At 38.2% G+C, this 18,180-nt stretch overlaps 1 protein-coding gene across 1 annotated transcript in view; it reads left to right on the forward strand.

Moving 5' to 3' along the window:
- LOC5567044 (doublesex and mab-3 related transcription factor 3, truncated) overlaps positions 1-15,589 on the forward strand; it is a 98,622-nt gene extending 83,033 nt beyond the window's left edge. Inside the window, exons 5-7 of the mRNA XM_021846840.1 lie at positions 1,981-2,389; positions 13,837-13,956; positions 14,023-15,589. Coding sequence (XP_021702532.1) covers positions 1,981-2,389; positions 13,837-13,956; positions 14,023-14,317 — 824 coding nt within the window. The 3' untranslated portion in view covers positions 14,318-15,589. The remainder of the gene's footprint in view (positions 1-1,980; positions 2,390-13,836; positions 13,957-14,022) is intronic.
- The last annotated feature ends 2,591 nt before the right edge of the window (positions 15,590-18,180 follow it).

The following is an 18,180-nucleotide window of genomic DNA, read 5'->3' on the forward strand; positions in this document are numbered from 1 at the left end:
TTTGTACGGTGACAACTGCATCGAAAGGGTGGAAGTATTCAAATACTTGGGGGTGCTAATGGATGAGAAGCTCAAGTGGAATGAACACATTAGTAAACTGTGCGCAAAACTAGCTCAAACTGCTGGTGTTTTCAGGAGAATTTCTGATCTTGTGCCTCTAGAAACGAAACGCAACCTATACTACACTTTATTCCATAGTCACTTAACTTATGGAATATTAGTGTGGGGAACAGCTAACAAAACCGCATTAAAATCCCTGCAAAAAATTCAGAACAAGGCAATCAAAAACATATTCGGCTATCACCGTAGAACATCAACTGTTTTCATTCACGCAAAACACAGTTTACTGAGCGTCGAAAGTTTGTACGCTATCGCTGCCTGTGCACATGTACATCGTATTCTGCACGGCTCCGTACACACAAACACAACTCTCAGCCGTCTGCATGATCAGCATCATCACGATACGAGAGGAAGAGACCGATTGATATCCCGAAGGCGATGTACGACGACGTTTGGACAGAACTCAGCGATCAATAGGGCAACAGCACTTTACAATAATCTCCAACAAGATATTAAAATTCTCTCGCAAAATTGTTTTAAAATCAAACTGAAAACCATTCTTTTGAAAAGTCAGTCCAGTATTTAATGTTAATATGTCTCAACTTTTAAAATGTTAGTCAATTGTTCAGCAATTTCTTATATTTATCTTATATTTTGTATGTCGAAATAACTAAAAGCCTACATGTATGTATTTGTACTCTAATCAGTCTCTAAGAGCCAAAGGCTCAAAGACAAAATAAAATAAAATCAATACGTCAATCAATCAATAAATGGAGGTTGATACGGTAAACTTGTATACCTCACTATATTTTTCTGTGCCATCTTATACTATTGAACCACTTTTCTTACGACTGGCTTACATCAGATCTGAAACATAAAACTCTCCAAAGCGATATTCCTGTTCTACTGTCAACAGATTCAACTCACTAAGAACAGATCAAATATTAACTTTGCTTCCCTGTTTCACCGATGGTGACAGTTACAGATTCACAATATAGCTACGACGGATCCGGTGGCAGGTCGGTTTGCTTGAGTTGGTGGCAACAGTGTCGCGTTTCTCTTGAGAACGGTACACATGGAAACCGTGCATTTTCAAGTGGCCGGTTCAAGTACTGGTCAGGTTGCTACCAGAAGTATCGGGACTCCTTCAACAAGCTGAATGCGTTGATATGAGCTGTCATTATTTGTTATAATTTAAATAATTCAATGGTGTATCAACTTGAATGATAGATGATGATGATAATCATATCAGTTGACAGAAACGTGACATCATTTCCCACTAACCTTTGGATGTTAACAATGTACACCTGTGCTAATGCTTCAAAAGAATAACATTTTCTAGTGAAGGTAAGGCACATTTTTGGAAACTACTCAAACTTAAGAGTCATCCACTCCATCGTGAGCAATGAACGAGTCTTCTCTGCCCACATTTAATTTATGTGGACACGCGTTCGGGAATATATTTTTTTTCTTTCAACCTTTGTTCACTGAACATGTGACATTGATTCATCTGACATTTTCGTGGACACTGTTTTCAAAAACAATCATCCAAAAGCAATGCCCCATTATTCTGTTTGCACTACGGGTAATGTTTTCTCAATGCGATTAGACAACGTTGACCATATAGGAACGCGAAATAAAATAGACAAATGACATCAACCTCCGAGTGATGTCTTCACCAATTGTGAAACCATCTCCGAAAACACAAGAGCACTCAATATTTCCACTATATTTAACTACCATTTGAATTGCTCGGAGACTCGGTGGGAAGCGAAAACAAATCAACAAACTTTCGAAACAAAGTGTTTCAAGCTGCTGACGACGTTTTTATTGCTATACCACATTTTTCCTCCAGGGCGACTCTATTGAATGTCAAAACTTTTTTGTTAACTTTTCGTTTAATTGTCTCTTTCTGCACAGGATCCAAACGGCAGCGATTGTCCACCGAAACCGACCACGACACCGGTTCCGAGTCATCCCCGAGCAGTCCCCGCCTGAAAACCAGTGGCTTATTCTGCCTTCCGATGAAATTGTCCCCCACCCGCAATGGACCTCCGAGTTCTCCGGAGTCGGACCTCGATGTAGATTCGGCACCAGATGATTCCGTCGCACCGGAAAACCTCAGCCTCAAGAAGGACAGTACAACGCAGAAAAGCTCCCCGGAGCGGGGCTGCTCCCCCACGATAAGCAATGGGCTCGGAAATAGAACCGGAAGTGCCGTTAGTAGTTTGGGCTTCTTGCCGTACCATCAGCCGCCACAGTATCAGCATGGACTGGGTGTGGCCGGTTCGCCAACGCCATCACGGTCCCCCGTAGATGTTTTGCTAAGGTGAGTGTTGAACAGATTTACGTTTTTACATTACATTACATAGGGTTACCATATTTGTTAGATCAAATGAATGAGTACATTGTTTCTTGAGTAAATGAAAAACTGAATTTAGTACTATATCATTTAATTCCACTAGAGTTTGTATCTTTTGACTGATACGCATATTTCGACCTCAACTGTATGGCCGTCATGTACTAGACTAGACTTTAGTACACGAGTCTAGTACACGACACTGAAGATGACCTCACATTTGAGGACGAAATATGCGTATCTGTCAAAGGATACACACTCCAGTGGAAATTAATGATATACTGTAGTACTAAATTCGGTTTATCATCTACTTATAGGTATTCATTAACATTAAGCAGTGGTTCATTTGGTGCATAAAAGCAACTGCTGCTTGTGGCGATGGATACAGGAAAAGTTCTCTATGGATCGGAGAAAGAAAAAACAAACTTCTCACAGTTACGGAAATGCGCAATTATCTATTTTCGCTTTGTTTTGTGGACGGATGAAATCGCAAGGCAGCTTATCGCTGAAAATTGCTGTTTCATTATCGTGAGAGCGAGTGAGAATTCGGAAGCCTGATTGTCAATATTGTAACATTGAACAATATAACTGAAGGAAGTTTTTATCTAGAGCGTTTCTACCAAAATATAAAACTGATCTAGATCAGTTATAAGTTATTTAGATCAAATCCAAATTAAATATAAATAGTGCAACTTACTCTAAAGTACTTTGTCGAAAATTCCATACCTCCAGCATGCATATCCAGAGCACTAATGGTTTTGGCATGTTAAATCTGCGATCTACACATATCTGCCTCGTTAGGGACGTCCGAAATATTTGTTTGCTTCACATGCATTATTTGTCTAGATTACTAAAACCAGTCGGGTTTGAAAAACCTTAATTTAAAACATTTGCGGTAAAATTTGACACGATTCAAGTGCCGCTTCAGTGTGCGAAAAAAAATAGTTTTGATTTCATTGTGGGGAAATTGGGCACCCCTATAAACATCATTTTCTAATCGTGTTACACTAGAGTGATGCAAATTTTGAAATGTTTGCTCCCCTATACTTAAACGATTTGAATTGTGGTAAATAGCATACTCCCAAAGTTTGAAGTGATTTGGAAGAAATTTGACTGTGCACAAGACATTTGAAGTTTATATGGAGATTACTATGGAAAACGCCAATCTATTGTGCTCAGCCCTCTATCTATTCGTCATAATATTTTATGGAAAAGTGAACAAATTCTTCTAATGTGAAATCCTCCCAGCTACAACTTTGCCGAAGACCACTTTTTGGTTGGACCTCAGGATTAATTGTTATTCATCATCATAAAGTTGGTTTGCATGTAGTATGCTTCACCAACTGTTCGGCAGGCAACAGTGGTGCTCCTGGCGGGAAGAATAGATCAAACTAATCCAGGCTACTATGTTCTACAGCAAAAAAGCAGTGTTGCTCTGAAAGTAATTGAATGATCATCTCAGCATGATTTAGACTTCGTTATCAAATATAACAAATTATCCTTACGTCTCATCGAAATGTGGTCTTCGACAAAGTTGTAGCTGGGAAGTTTTAACATGAGATGAGAGTGTTCACATTTCCATAGATTATTACTACGAGCAGTTAGAGGACTGAACACAAAAAGTTTGCCTTTTCCATAGTAATTTCCATATAAACTTCAAATGGCGTGTGCACAGTCAATTTTTTTCCGAATCACTTCAAATTTTGAGAGAATCATTTTCATCATAACTGACATCGTTTAAGCATAGGGGAGCAAAAACTTCAAAATTTGCATCAGTCTAGTGTTACACTATGGAATATGGACATGAGATACGTGAAAGAATTTTGAAAATCGGATGAACCGTTGCTGAGATACGGCTGAATGAAATTTAAGGTACCGTAAAACGGAGTAACTTTGATAGTTTTTTTGAAGAAAACTTGAATATTTGTGCTTGCTGTTTCAAAAAAAATAATTCATATTTTTAAAACAAGTACCGTAAAACGGGGTTACTTTGATAATGCGGGTAACTTTGATAGTGCGAGACCCACAACATATCAAACGAAATAACGAAGTTTCTGTTAATCAGTTAAGCAAAACGAATGCAAAAGTAAAGAGTATTAGTATGACACTTTATGTCAAAGCTATTTTTGTTGGAATCAAGTGCATTTGAGAATTTATATGCAAATATTAAAAAAATATTAGATTTTAGCATTTTTGCAACGCTTACAAACAATCTGTTCTACGATCACTATTTGATGAAGTCATAATGAGTTCGTCACTTATTCTTGGCAGCCTAGCTATAGTAGAACATGAATCTGGTCTCAAATCTCTTAGCGAAAACAATTTTTATAATTTTTGTACCGTAATTTCGGGTGAAATTGATCACTTTTCACTGTTTTCCATGTCTGTTTTCTATGATGTTGCCAATTTCAAACAACTTAATGCAGGAAAACAAGTACGACGGTGAGCCTCATTGGTTTATATACTGAAATCTTCATACAGTTGTGATTTTAGTGCTGAAAATCATCTCTAAAATAAAAAATCAAGGATTTCCATTTCGGGGTGAAATTGATCACCTGTCAAAACAATTATTGTTAGATTTGAAAACAACTTTACTTATTTAATTTGGGCCTCCTGAATCCAAATATGCTTGCCACATCCTTAACAATGCAAAATTTATGGAAATAATAAAAAAATAATTTTCAACAATACCGCAGAAAACGCCTAAATTTACGAAGGAAATTTCTGATATCTATAAAAAAAATCAATTATTACAACAAAATGAACAAATTACGAATGGTACGAATTTTGATGATAAAAATCGTTTTGGGGATATATTTCAAGTATCCTTACAAATTTTCAGGTTGACACCATTTCCAAATCCTTGTTCAAAACTATAAGTTTATTGATGTCTGCCAATACCACACAGAACACGATTATGGAATTTTCTATTGTTTTCTTAGAAATAAACATTCCTTAACACAAAAAGCTTCACAACATGCAATTCGACAATAGTTAAGACAAACAACGTTCATTTACAAAGGTTGTATTGGTTTCTGTGCTCTATTAGAGGGAAATAAAATCGTGTGACACAGTGATCAATTTCACCCTACTGATCAATTCCACCCGAATTTACGGTAATCTAAGTCAGAAATTTCCATATAGCGTTAAACGCCTAGAGGTATGCAACACCCTATAATTGTTCCGTAATGCATTCAATTTTGTTCGATATACCTATACTCCATTATCAAAGTTACCCCAAAACAGAAAACCGACTTTCGTTTATATGAAAAATAACACTGTTCGACAAAAACATTTTTTTGGCTGGATCAGGGACGCGGTTATATGGGTCTTGAAGTGCAAGAAAAGTGTAGAAAGAGGCCGTTTTCAAATGATTTGCAGCACCCCTGGATTAGTTTTTGACAAAGTTTGAAAATTTTGCATTTTTCATAAAAAAAAGCGTAATAAGCAAAATATCAATATATTTTCAAATTCAATTATTCAACCATTGAATTAGTCAAATCAATATGTATTAGCCCTAGATCGCTTCAGGGAAACGTGCACCATTCCAGAAGAATATTGGAATCATTTTTATATATGAATTTGGAATGTTAACGATCATTAAACAAGCATACGAGGATGTGCACCATATAAATACTACTTATTTTTCTATTCCACACATCTGATTCATTATATAATAATTATTATAGGTTCAAGAAGACGCTTGATTATGATTTATTTCTTTGCTCCATTTTATAAAGCAATGAGCAATGCAATCCAGTAACATTTGAGTTCAACAAGGATACGACTACGGAAAATTGATGTGTCTGTGATGTGAATATATGGGCTGGTTGGTATAATAAACTCTCAGCAGAAATACAAAATATCTATAGGTTGGACACTGACATGTAAGTGGTCTTACATGCGCTAGTCGGTTTATCAGGAGACGATGTCTGTAAAAAATGTGATAACATTGTTATTTGCAATTTCTAAATATTTCGATAGGTACTCATTAATAATTGTTTACTTATCGTGACATTAATTTTCCTCGGAATATCCCTAGGAAAATTACAGAATAACATAAAATAGCAACAAATAATTTAGTAATCATCATTATCACATTTTTTGCGAAAGCCGCTCAGGCAGGCATGAGCTCTTTTTGATTCAGTCTGTGCACAATACTAATCATTTGTGAAAATTGATTTAGTGGTAACATGCCTGCTTCTTACTTGTTAGATGAAACAATTTCTGGTTAAACCATTTCCGATATTTTTTTATTTTTCGGTTCTAAATTTTACATGTTTTTTGGCAATTTTAATCAAACTTTCAGTTTTGAGATTTGGAATGAATTTCACAAATAATTGCGATATATTCAAAATGAGTAAAACACTTGGTTTTCTATGTCTTCTTGTTTAAAGAAAGAAAAATAGAAATTACGTGAAGTTTCGCAAAATTGTTTATCACAAATGTATGGATAAATTGTTTCTTCACTTAATTGAAAAGCATTTTTACTCGTTTCGAGGATATGGGAATGGGGGCTCATAAATGGACACATTTGTCCTTATATGGGAGACGAGTTTAAAATTAACCTTAATGGTCGACTTCTTTATGTTTCCAATATGCTTACAACTAAACCCATTTGAAGAAAACATCTCATTGAACAAGAAACTAACGCTCCATTTGAAAGTTTGATTAAAATTGCTGAAAAATATGTAAAATGTAAAACAAACAAAAAAATCGGAAATGGTTTAACCAGAAATTGTATCATCTTACAAGTAAGAAGTAGGCATGTTACCACTAAATCAGTTTTCACAAATGATTAGTATTGTGCGCAAACTGAATCAAAAAGATCTCATGCCTGCCTGAGTGGCTGTCAAATGATGTCACAAAAAAAGTGGAATTGTTGATTACTGAATTATTGGTTGCTATTTTACGTTAGTCTGTAATTTCTAGGGATATTCTGATAACAAATGGACCTCACGATAGGTAATCTATTCTTAATGAGTACCTTTAAAAATCTTTGGAAATCGCAAATAACATTATTATGACATTTTTCACGGACTTTGCCATCGGCTCCTGATAAACCGACTAGCTCATGTAAGACCACTTACATGTCAGTGTCCAACCTAATTTTGTATTACTGCCAAGAGTTTATTAGACCAACCAGCCCACATAAACATAACAGACACATCAATTTTCCGTATTCGTATCCTTTTTGAAATCAAATGTTACTGGATTGTATTGCTCATTGCTTTATGAAATAGAGCAAATAATTAAATCCTAATCAAGCGTCTTCTTGAACCTATAATAATTATTATATAATGAACCAGATGTGTGGAATAGAAAAATAAGTAGTATTTATATGGTGCACATCCTCATATGCTTGTTTAATGATCGTTAACATTCCAAATTCATATATAAAAATGATTCCAATATTCTTCTGAAATGGTGCACGTTTCCCTGAAGCGATCTAGGCTAAAAAATATTGATTTGACTAACTCAATGGTTGAATAATTGAATTTGAAAATATATTGATATTTTGCTTATTACGCTTTTTTTGATGAAAAATGCAAATTTTTCAAACTTTGTCAAAAACTAATCCAGGGGTGCTACAAATCATTTGAAAACGGCCTCTTTCTACACTTTTCTTGCACTTCAAGACCCATATAACCGCGTCCCTGATCCAGCCAAAAAAATTTTTTTGTCGAACAGTGTAATATATCCATTCAGAATAAATCTTTCGGAAATCTATCAAGCGCAATCGATGGTTTAGATAGCAGTACTTGTTTTAAAAATATAAATTATAATTCTTTGAGGGTGGTAAATGACTGGACAATGCGTACCATTGGTACTTCGCGTACCTGCAGGTATAAAATAGACCCCATTTGTGGTCCTTAGCCTCTTGTCCAGTAACTCCTATCCCTACCTCCCCGTGGTGCCGCCTGGGATACGAGTAACCGTAGGGAAGATCGGGTAACCAACCCTGGTGGAACCTTGGTCGTATGCTGACAGGGAAGGGGGGCTCCTCTCTTCTGAGGGTGTAGCTTATCAGAGCGTCTGTTCTCCATGTTAGGGGCGGCTCAAAACAGCGTCTGTTCTCCATGTTAGGAGCGGCTGATCATCGTCCTAGTGCCAGCGTGGGACTCTAAACAGTGCTGTGCACGATGATCCTCCGGCGAGACAGGGGGTTGGTGCAGGCCTTACAAGCCAGCCGTAAAAATCATCAGTACAGGAAGCATACAATGTAAATTCGGACCGGAACAATCGGCATAGACCCATGCATCGAAAACGGACTAACGATTGGAAACTCGGATCATGGAACTGTAAGTCTCTCAATTTCTTGGGAAGTACCCGCATTCTTTCCGAATTATTGAGGGTCCGCAAGTTCGACATCGTAGCGCTGCAGGAGGTTTGCTGGAAAGGGTCGACAACACATACGTATAGGGATGGTTATACCATCTACCAGAGCTGCGGCAATAGACATGAGCTGGGCACAGCTTTTATCGTGATGGGCGAAATGCAGAGGCGCGTGATTGGGTGGTGGCCAATCCACAACAGAATGTGCAAGTTGAGGATCAAAGGCCGTTTCTTCAATATCAGCATAATCAACGTGCACAGCCCTCACCTAGCAAGTGACGATGACGATAAGGACGCTTTCTACGCGCAGCTGGAACGTGAATACGACGGCTGCCCAAGCCATGATGTCAAAATCGTTATCGGAGATGTCAACGCTCAGGTTGGCCAGGAGGAGGAATTTAGACCGATTATAGGGAAGTTCAGCGCTCACCAGCTTACGAACGAAAACGGCCTTAGACTGATTGATTTCGCCGCCTCCAAAAACATGGCCATACGTAGTACCTACTTCCAGCACAGCCTCCCGTATCGGTACACCTGGAGATCACCCCAACAGACTGAATCACAAATCGACCACGTTTTGATTGATGGAAGGCACTTCTCGGACATTATCGACGTCAGAACCTATCGCGGCGCAAACATCGATTCGGACCACTACCTTGTGACGGTTAAAGTGCACCAACGACTCTCCGTTGTGAACAACATTCGGTACCGACGCCCGCCCCGGTACAATCTGGAGCGACTCAAGCAACCCGAAGTCGCAACTGAATACGCGCAAAGCCTTGAGGCAGCGTTGCCGGAAGAGGGAGAGCTCACCGAAGCCCCTCTTGAGGACTGCTGAAGTAGTCTCAAAGCAGCCATAAACAACGCAGCGGAAGGTGCCATTGGGTTCGTGGAAGCAAATCGACGGAACGGTTGGTTCGACGAGGAGTGTCAGACGGTTTTGGACGAGAAGAATGCAGCAAGGCACCCGTCAAAACGTGGAACGATACAAACAGAAGCGAAGACAGCAAACCCATCTATTCCGGGATAAAAAGCGCCGCCTGGAAGAGTTGGAGTGCGAAGAGATGGAGCAGTTGTATCGTTCTCAAGAAACACGTAAGTTCTACAAGAAACTAAATGCATCCCGCAAAGGCTTTGTGCCGCGAGCCGAAATGTGCCGGGATAAGGATGGAGGTATCTTGATGGACGAACGTGAGGTGATTGAAAGGTGGAAGCAGCACTACGATGAACACCTAAACGGCGCAGAGGAGGAAGATCAAGACAGCAGGAGGAATGGCTTCATCAGTACGGCGGATGAGGGAGACGTGCCAACTCCCACAATAGGTGAAGTTAAGGATGCTATCAAACAGCTCAAGAACAACAAAGCAGCTGGAAAGGATGGTATTGGAGCGGAACTTATTAAAATGGGTCCGGACAGGTTGGCCACTTGTCTGCACCGATTGATAGCCAGGATCTGGGATACAGAACAGCTACCGGAGGAGTGGAAGGAGGGAATAATACACCCAATATACAAAAAAGGTGACAAGTTAGAATGTGAGAACTATCGAGCGATCACCATTCTTAATGCAGCCTATAAAGTGCTTTCCCAGATCATCTTCCGCCGTCTATCGCCACTGGCAAGCAGATTTGTTGGAAGTTATCAAGCCGGATTTGTGGACGGGCGATCGACGACAGACCAAATCTTTATGTTGCGGCAGATCCTCCAAAAGTGTCGCGAATATCAAGTCCCTACGCATCACCTATTCATCGATTTCAAAGCGGCCTATGATACCATCGACCGCGAAGAGCTATGGAAGATTATGGACGAGAACGGTTTTCCCGGGAAACTGACTAGACTGATCAAAGCTACGATGGATAGTGTACAGTGCTGTGTGAAGATATCGGGTGCTTTATCGGACCCATTTGAAACACGCAAAGGACTTCGACAAGGCGATGGTCTTTCCTGCCTCCTGTTCAATATTGCGCTAGAAGGTGTTATGAAACGGGCGGGCTTCAACATGCGGGGCACGATCTTCAATAAATCCAGCCAGTTCATTTGTTTCGCTGACGACGTGGACATTGTCGGAAGAACGTTCCAGGTGGTTGCTGAACAGTATACCAGGCTGAAACGTGAAGCAGATCGGGTTAGATTGAAGGTAAATACGTCGAAGACGAAATATCTGCTGGCTGGAGGAACCGAGCGCGATAGAGCTCGCATAGGCAGACGCGTGACGATCGACGGGGATGAGTTCGAGGTAGTGGACGAATTCGTCTACCTCGGATCATTGATAACGTCGGATAACAACTGCAGCAGAGAAATTCGAAGACGTATCATCGCCGGAAGTCGTGCTTACTATGGACTCCACAAGACCTTGCGGTCTGGTAAACTTCACTTCCGTACTAAGTGTACCATGTAAAAGACGCTAATAAGACCGGTAGTCCTCTACGGGCATGAGACGTGGACAATGCTCGAAGAGGACCTGCAAGCGCTAGGAGTTTTTGAACGACGTGTGCTTAGGACGATCTTCGGCGGAGTATGTGAGAACGGCGTATGGAGGAGAAGAATGAACCACGAGCTTGCGCAACTCTACGGTGAACCCAGTATCACGAAAGTCGCCAAAGCTGGAAGGGTACGATGGGCGGGACACGTTGTGAGAATGCCGGACAACAATCCCGCAAAAATGGTGTTCAACTCAAATCCGGCCGGTACAAGACGAAGGGGAGCGCAACGAGCTAGGTGGTTTGACCAAGTGGAGCAGGATCTTGGAAGTGTGGGGCGATCGAGGAATTGGAGGTTAGCAGCCATGGACTGAGTTATTTGGCGTAACATTGTGGCGCAGGTCATGTCTTGAAGGACGTAGAGCCAGCAAAAGTAAAGTAAGTATAATTCTTTGAATCAGCATGCCTAAATATTCAAGTTTTCTTCGAAAAAACTATCAAAGTTACCCCGTTTTACAGTACTGGCATCCTAGCTATCGATTGCAGTTGATAGATTGCCAATAGATTTAATATGAATGGATATATAATTTTTCATATAATCGAGAGTCGGTTTTCTGTTTTGGGGTAACTTTGATAATCGAACAAAATTGAATGAATTACGGAACATTTATAGGGCATTGCATACCTCTAGGCGTTTAACGTTATTTGGAAATTTCTGACTAAGATTACAAAAATGATCCCAGTTTGTGAAAATGCTTTTCGCTTAAAAGATTTGAGACCATATTCAAGTTCTGTGATAACTAGGCTATCAAAGATAATTGACCAACTTTTCAAAACTACATCGAATAGTGATCGTAGAACAGATTGTTTGTAAGCGTTTCGAAAATGCTAGAATCGTATCAATTTTTAATATTCGTATATAAAGCCTCAAATGTTCTCGATTCAAATGAAAACAGGTATTACATGAAGCGTCATACTAATATGCTTTAGCTCTGCGTTCGTTTTGCTTAACCGATTAACAGAAATTATGATATTTCGTTTAGTATGTGATGAGTAACGCACTATCAAAGTTACCCGCATTTTCAAAGATACCCCGTTTTACGGAACTACTGAAATTTCACCACGGGGCTCCTAGTAAGGTAACCAATACATTTTAGACCCCTATACACAGCAAAAAAATCTTAAATTTACATGGCATGTAAACTTCTATGATAATCATGTTAAACGAGTTATAACTTAATATTCAACAATAAATACCTAAAAACATTTCATGATCTTACATCCAACATTTGCCAATATTGCATGCTTTCTTGCATCTTGAAAGTGAAATTACAAACAGGAATACTAGGTTTACGTGATTCTACGCTGAACATTCTGTCAAAAATAATGCACATGGATGGATCGACGGCTTGTGCATTATTTGTGATTGAATTTTCAGCGGGAAAATCATGTAAACCGAGCCGTGTTGCATGCAATATTCTTTGAGAGAAAACGTTTCGTGTTCAATATAAAGGAATTTAATATAATCAATTCATCCATGCAACCGTTACAACACGTTACACATAGAAATTGAAGCCGTCAGAAATTTTTCAAATGTAAATTTTCGTTTTTTTTTTTAATTTTTGAACTAAAAGCGTTGATGTTTTTTTCAGTTTTCCATTGTCAATCGATTAATCAAACTATGGGTAAGCATATTATACAACCAGTGTAGTGGACTTTGTCGCCAAACGGTAAAAAATGTCGGGAGTCCAAAATAAATACTTTGAGGGTCCAAAATGTATTAGTGTGTCCAAAATAATGAAAAACAATGCTTCACAATTCAATTATTTTCGACTTTTTTTGTATTCTACATGACCGTATGGGGATTTTTATCTCGTAGAGAAAGTTTTTCTCTACATTTTGGCATGTTCTTTGACTTGGTTACGCTGTGCAAATAATTAAATGCGACAAAAAACTAAAATCAATTTCTTAGAAGGTCCAAAATACGACCGTTACCCTATTAAGGACAAAATGTTTGCATGTAATACAAACTATGACAGTGAACAAGTTGGCTCTCGGCGATAATTTCAGAAGCTTGGTTAATTATTCGTTTTAAAATTGACCTTGAAAATTCGCAAAAAATTGCAACGAAACAGCAAAAAACGTTTTCATACTTTTTTACGATTTTTTTGACGTTAACTACGTCTTACGGCAATATACTGGGTGTCAATTGAAAATCTACAATGTTGCGACCGTCACGAAATTATGTTAGAGAACTAAAGGAAGGCTGCCACTATGAAAATCGATTAAAATTCAAATGCAAAAAATCACTTGGCGTAGTTAACGTCATGCGGTCGTGTCTTGTACACAACCCCCTCTGATTTTTTTTTTTTTTTTTGAGAAAACAAGTCCAAATATATGAAGATAAGTATTCTTTTTATCAATTTTCTATATTATAGGGTGAAAAAAAAAATCATCGTTCATCGTCCAAATCAAGGGTGGCGCGTTTTGCACCCTATAAGCAAATTTACCCGTTCTCCTAACTGTAATTTCACTTAATTTAATTACTAGGCGATTCACGTGTTCAGAATCGATTTTGTTTTTATGCAAGAACAGTTGATCAAGGTCATCAAATATCATAATTCATCACTACTAAAATATTCCTTTCCTTGAACTCTTTTCAGAGTATTTCCCAACCGCCGGCGGACTGAAGTCGAGCAGCTACTGCAGCGCTACAGAGGTGACGTTGTACAGGCAATGGAAGCGATGCTGTGCGGAGACGACGGTCTCCACACCACAATGAAGTGAGTAGCACTCATTATTACCAAATGATTGTTTTCCAGTTAATAACACGAACCCAATTCCCCCAGCATCCCAACCCCTTCGCCTCCCTTCTCGGTGAAATCTGCCTTCTCCCCACTGATGCCTCCGGGAGCATTTGGCGCCCCGGCCGTTAGCCGAGGATATTCGTTCCTGCAGGCGCAAGCACATGCCAAGCGGTTCCTGACCGCACCCTACAGCGGAACTGGGTATTTGCCGACGGTTCTGCAAGATCCAGAACAGCAACAGTCAGCCGACGGCGGAGTCAACGGCAACTCGGCTGCGAATGGTTCTTCCTCCTCTTCGGCAAGTGGCGGGGGGAATTGTGGCGATGGGCAGGAATAATACACATTTATTAATTTGTAAAAACAGATATGGATGTGACATGCCCAAATGTAACAGAGTAGCTGAAAGACATATTTCAAAAACGCACTTTTTCTTAGTTTTGCGTTACATTAAACTTCAAGAAACAAGTGTTCTTGGACCATATAGTGTACAGAAGTTGAGAAGTAGTTATCAAAGCAATCAAAATACCGTGAAATGTTTCAAGTGAGGACCTTTACATACGTAAGTAAATAGTTCAATGATGTTTTGGTGAAATATAGATTTTGTACATAGTTAACTATATCGATTGTAATTTTAGTATCACTTTGTCGTGTTCGGTTTTGATTACGCTCAAGATCGCGAAAGAACATCATCATTTGAAAAGGATTTATTTTATTTTCTTGAACTTAATAACCAACGCAAATATCACCAAATGTATCAATCAACAAAATAGCAAATCTAAAAAGTCAGACCTATATTGTAACTAAGCTTACACGTTCATACGCTAGCCTATTTATGAGAATGCGATTCATTTTTCAATTGTTTTTGAAACTATCATCTCCATTTCTCCTTGATATTCTGACATTCTGAATACGGATTGTTTTCGAGGCTCTTCCATCTAATAACCATGGAGTTCTACTTTCGTTTAATAGACATTTAACTCTAATTTTCAGAATTCCAGAATTTGGTTACTGGAAAAAGTATGGGTGCTTTTTTATATCACAGATATCAAAAAGAAAATCATGGACATTTTCTTGAGGGATTCTTGAAGATATTTGAAAATATTTAAACGGTAGGAACAAGGAAAATGATTTCAGAATAATTCTTGAAGAAATGTTCAAAACAGCTTATTTTTTAATTCCATCCTAACAAAGTGTATTTTTTTTAGTTTCCGAAATTGTATGTCTATTAGGTAGCACTTTGAAAAAAAAAAAAAACAAATAAAGGAAACATTCTATAAATTTCAAACGATTTGTAATCTTGTTTTTTTTTTCTTCAAATAGTTAGGATAGGTCCATCTCTATGACAACCAACACAGATCTTTCAGATTAGAAGGAAAAAGTTTTATTGGCGTTTGGAAAATGAGAAGCATTCAATTGGTTTACATATGTATTTTAAAACAAAATATAGCAAACACAGATCAAAATCACACAAACAAAAAAATACCCGAGCACCTCGGAATAGAATATCAAATAAAACAAACTATGCTTACGGACAGAGTAGCCTTAAGACATTTATTCAAAAAAAAAAAAAAGTTAAATAAAGAAGGTGCCATAATCATCTGAGAAACAATTTACGTTGGTTTCTTATTCCAATAGGAAAATAAGAGAAATACATTCTTCGACATTTCGAACTACTGGATGCAGAATCCCAAACAAATTCATTTTCGCTTCTGTATTTTAACTGCTGATCATATAAATGTGTTATTATGTGTTATCATCTTGTCATGTGATTGGGTAACTCCATCGGTTGTATCTTTTTACTGTGCAATTCGAGATGAACTCATTTGAAACCAACTTACTTGATGACCATTATTACTTACTTTACCAGTCAGGCTAAGGCCTGGGTTGCCTCTGGCTTCCATTTGCACTACGCCGTAGATGGCCCGCAACACCTTTCGTTCGAAAACACCAAGGGCGCGTTGATCCTCTGCATGTAATGTCCATGTGTCATGCCCATAGAGGAGTACCGGTATAATCAGCTTCTTGTAGATGGTTAACTTTGTGCGATTACGAACTTTACTCGATCGAAGAGTTCTGCGGAGTCCAAAGTAGGTCCGAATTCCAGCAACGATGCGTCTCTTGATTTCTCTGGTGGTGTCGTTGTCGGCGGTCACCAGTGAGCCCAAGTATACAAATTCTTCGACCACCTCGATTTAACTTGAGTATTTTGTTTGCGGTAAAAAATGAAGCTGCAGGTAGAGGGGTTAAAGTTGCTTGCTGAGATATTTCTGATTATAATTTGGCCTAATGTCACCCCCGACGACAGTACCTGTGAACATTAACATGCACTGGCGTTTTCAGTTCTTTCAAAGGAGAGGAAACCAGTGTGTCGCAAGTGGTGACTAATGATCCTTAATATGAGAGATAAGCGGAAGTAAAATTGAATTATTAAGCAACAGGCCAGTAGTGCCGAGTTTTCGCAGCGTCGAGAACAAAATTGTATTACGTTGTTTCGTTATAGAGCGTTTGTTTCGTAATAGATTCAATAATAATATCTAATAGTAATACAGCCATAAAACAAAATAAAATAAAACAATCACGGTCGATACCTTCTCCTACACTCAGGCAAATGGAGTATCGAAAGACATAAGAATCCCTTATGAAAATTAGTCACAAGGAATCGGGTTGAAATTCATAGATTTGCCTTATGAAACCAAAATTTGAGAACAAAAAATGTTTTCGCGTATGCATTTCGATAGTCCCGCTGCGTGTATGTATGTAAAAGTTGACTAATAAGAAATGCAGTTCTAACCAGCAATGCTACATACACAGATTTATCTGTAATTACACAGATTTTTTCCTGTTTGGCCTACAGATATCTGTGATCACAGATCACAGATTTTTAAGATTTTAGGATATTTCACGAGTTTAGGACACCGTTTTGGAAGATTTAACTCAGAAATACCATTTCTCTGTTCAGTTTTTCTCAAAAACTTAAATATTTTAATATTTTAGAAACTATTACGTACCTTTAACTCACTTTTAGAAGAATAAGTACAAATTGGAAATAGTTGACATGCCAAAAACAGTCACAATACGTTTGCAAACATTCTTTTTGACCTAAAAAATGAAAATTTTAGATATTTTTGCGTCACAGATTTTTACCAAAATTTTTGGAGGTCGACTTAAGATAAAAAAGATTTTTTAGCCGAAAACACAGATGAGAGTCGGAAAAAATGTGGCAACATGTATTGGGAACATTTTTTTTCTAGATCTTACGTGCTGAAGGCTGATATCATAAGCTTTTTTTTTTCCAATGAGCAATTCTCGCTGAAACCAGGCACCCATCGTTAGAATTCCAATTTTATGTCACTGATCGCTAGTTTTCGATAAACTACACCACACGGTGTGCTGAAACACACATATTATCGAACTTGCATGAACCTCCGATCTTTTTTCACTAAAAGCTAGCCTTGGTAGTCAAAAAAAGCTTGCTGCATATTAAAAAAATTTTCATCGGCAAAAATTTGAAAAAAGGCGATTTTTGTATCTTTGCCCTTTCCCCATATAAGGGTTCATAGGAAAATGTTAGAGTTACACTCATTTTGATGAATTTTTAACGGTTAAAGACCACTCCAACATATCTTGAATACGAATAAATTATCAGATGTTTCAAATTGAGCTTTATTTCTACCTGCAATCATGCAATATGACCAGCCCTTGGTAGTATGCCGTTTTGCGGCATATTGACCTTATTAGATAAATTTAAAGTAAATACACTCTAATCATCAATCTAATCCAGGCTTGCCTAACCTTTTAGGTTCATTTTAGACATAAATAGTTGATGCGTTTGCAATAATAGTCCGACCAGAGAAATTATTATGTTTAATGAAAGCTTGGTATTATATCAAACTCTTCCCGAGACGAACCAGCCACGGGCTGAAAGTCTCGTAAATAAAGTTATTAATTAATCAAACTCTTCGCTAGTAATGCAGATAAGTTGAGAAATTGGTTTAAAATTTATATAATCAGATATAATAAGATCATGTCGAAAAAGAATCGAAAAGGTTGGGCAGAAAATCTATTAATTGAAATTTCACACTTCACTTCACTTTTGTAAACGAAAAAATGAAAAAAATTACTTGTAAGGCGAGCAAATACCTTTCAACTCTAATATGCTTCTTATCTTGACAGATAGGCCAACTCGTCTGCGATTTACAA

This window comes from Aedes aegypti, chromosome 1 (assembly GCF_002204515.2).
Source record: "Aedes aegypti strain LVP_AGWG chromosome 1, AaegL5.0 Primary Assembly, whole genome shotgun sequence".
NCBI lineage: Eukaryota > Metazoa > Arthropoda > Insecta > Diptera > Culicidae > Aedes > Aedes aegypti.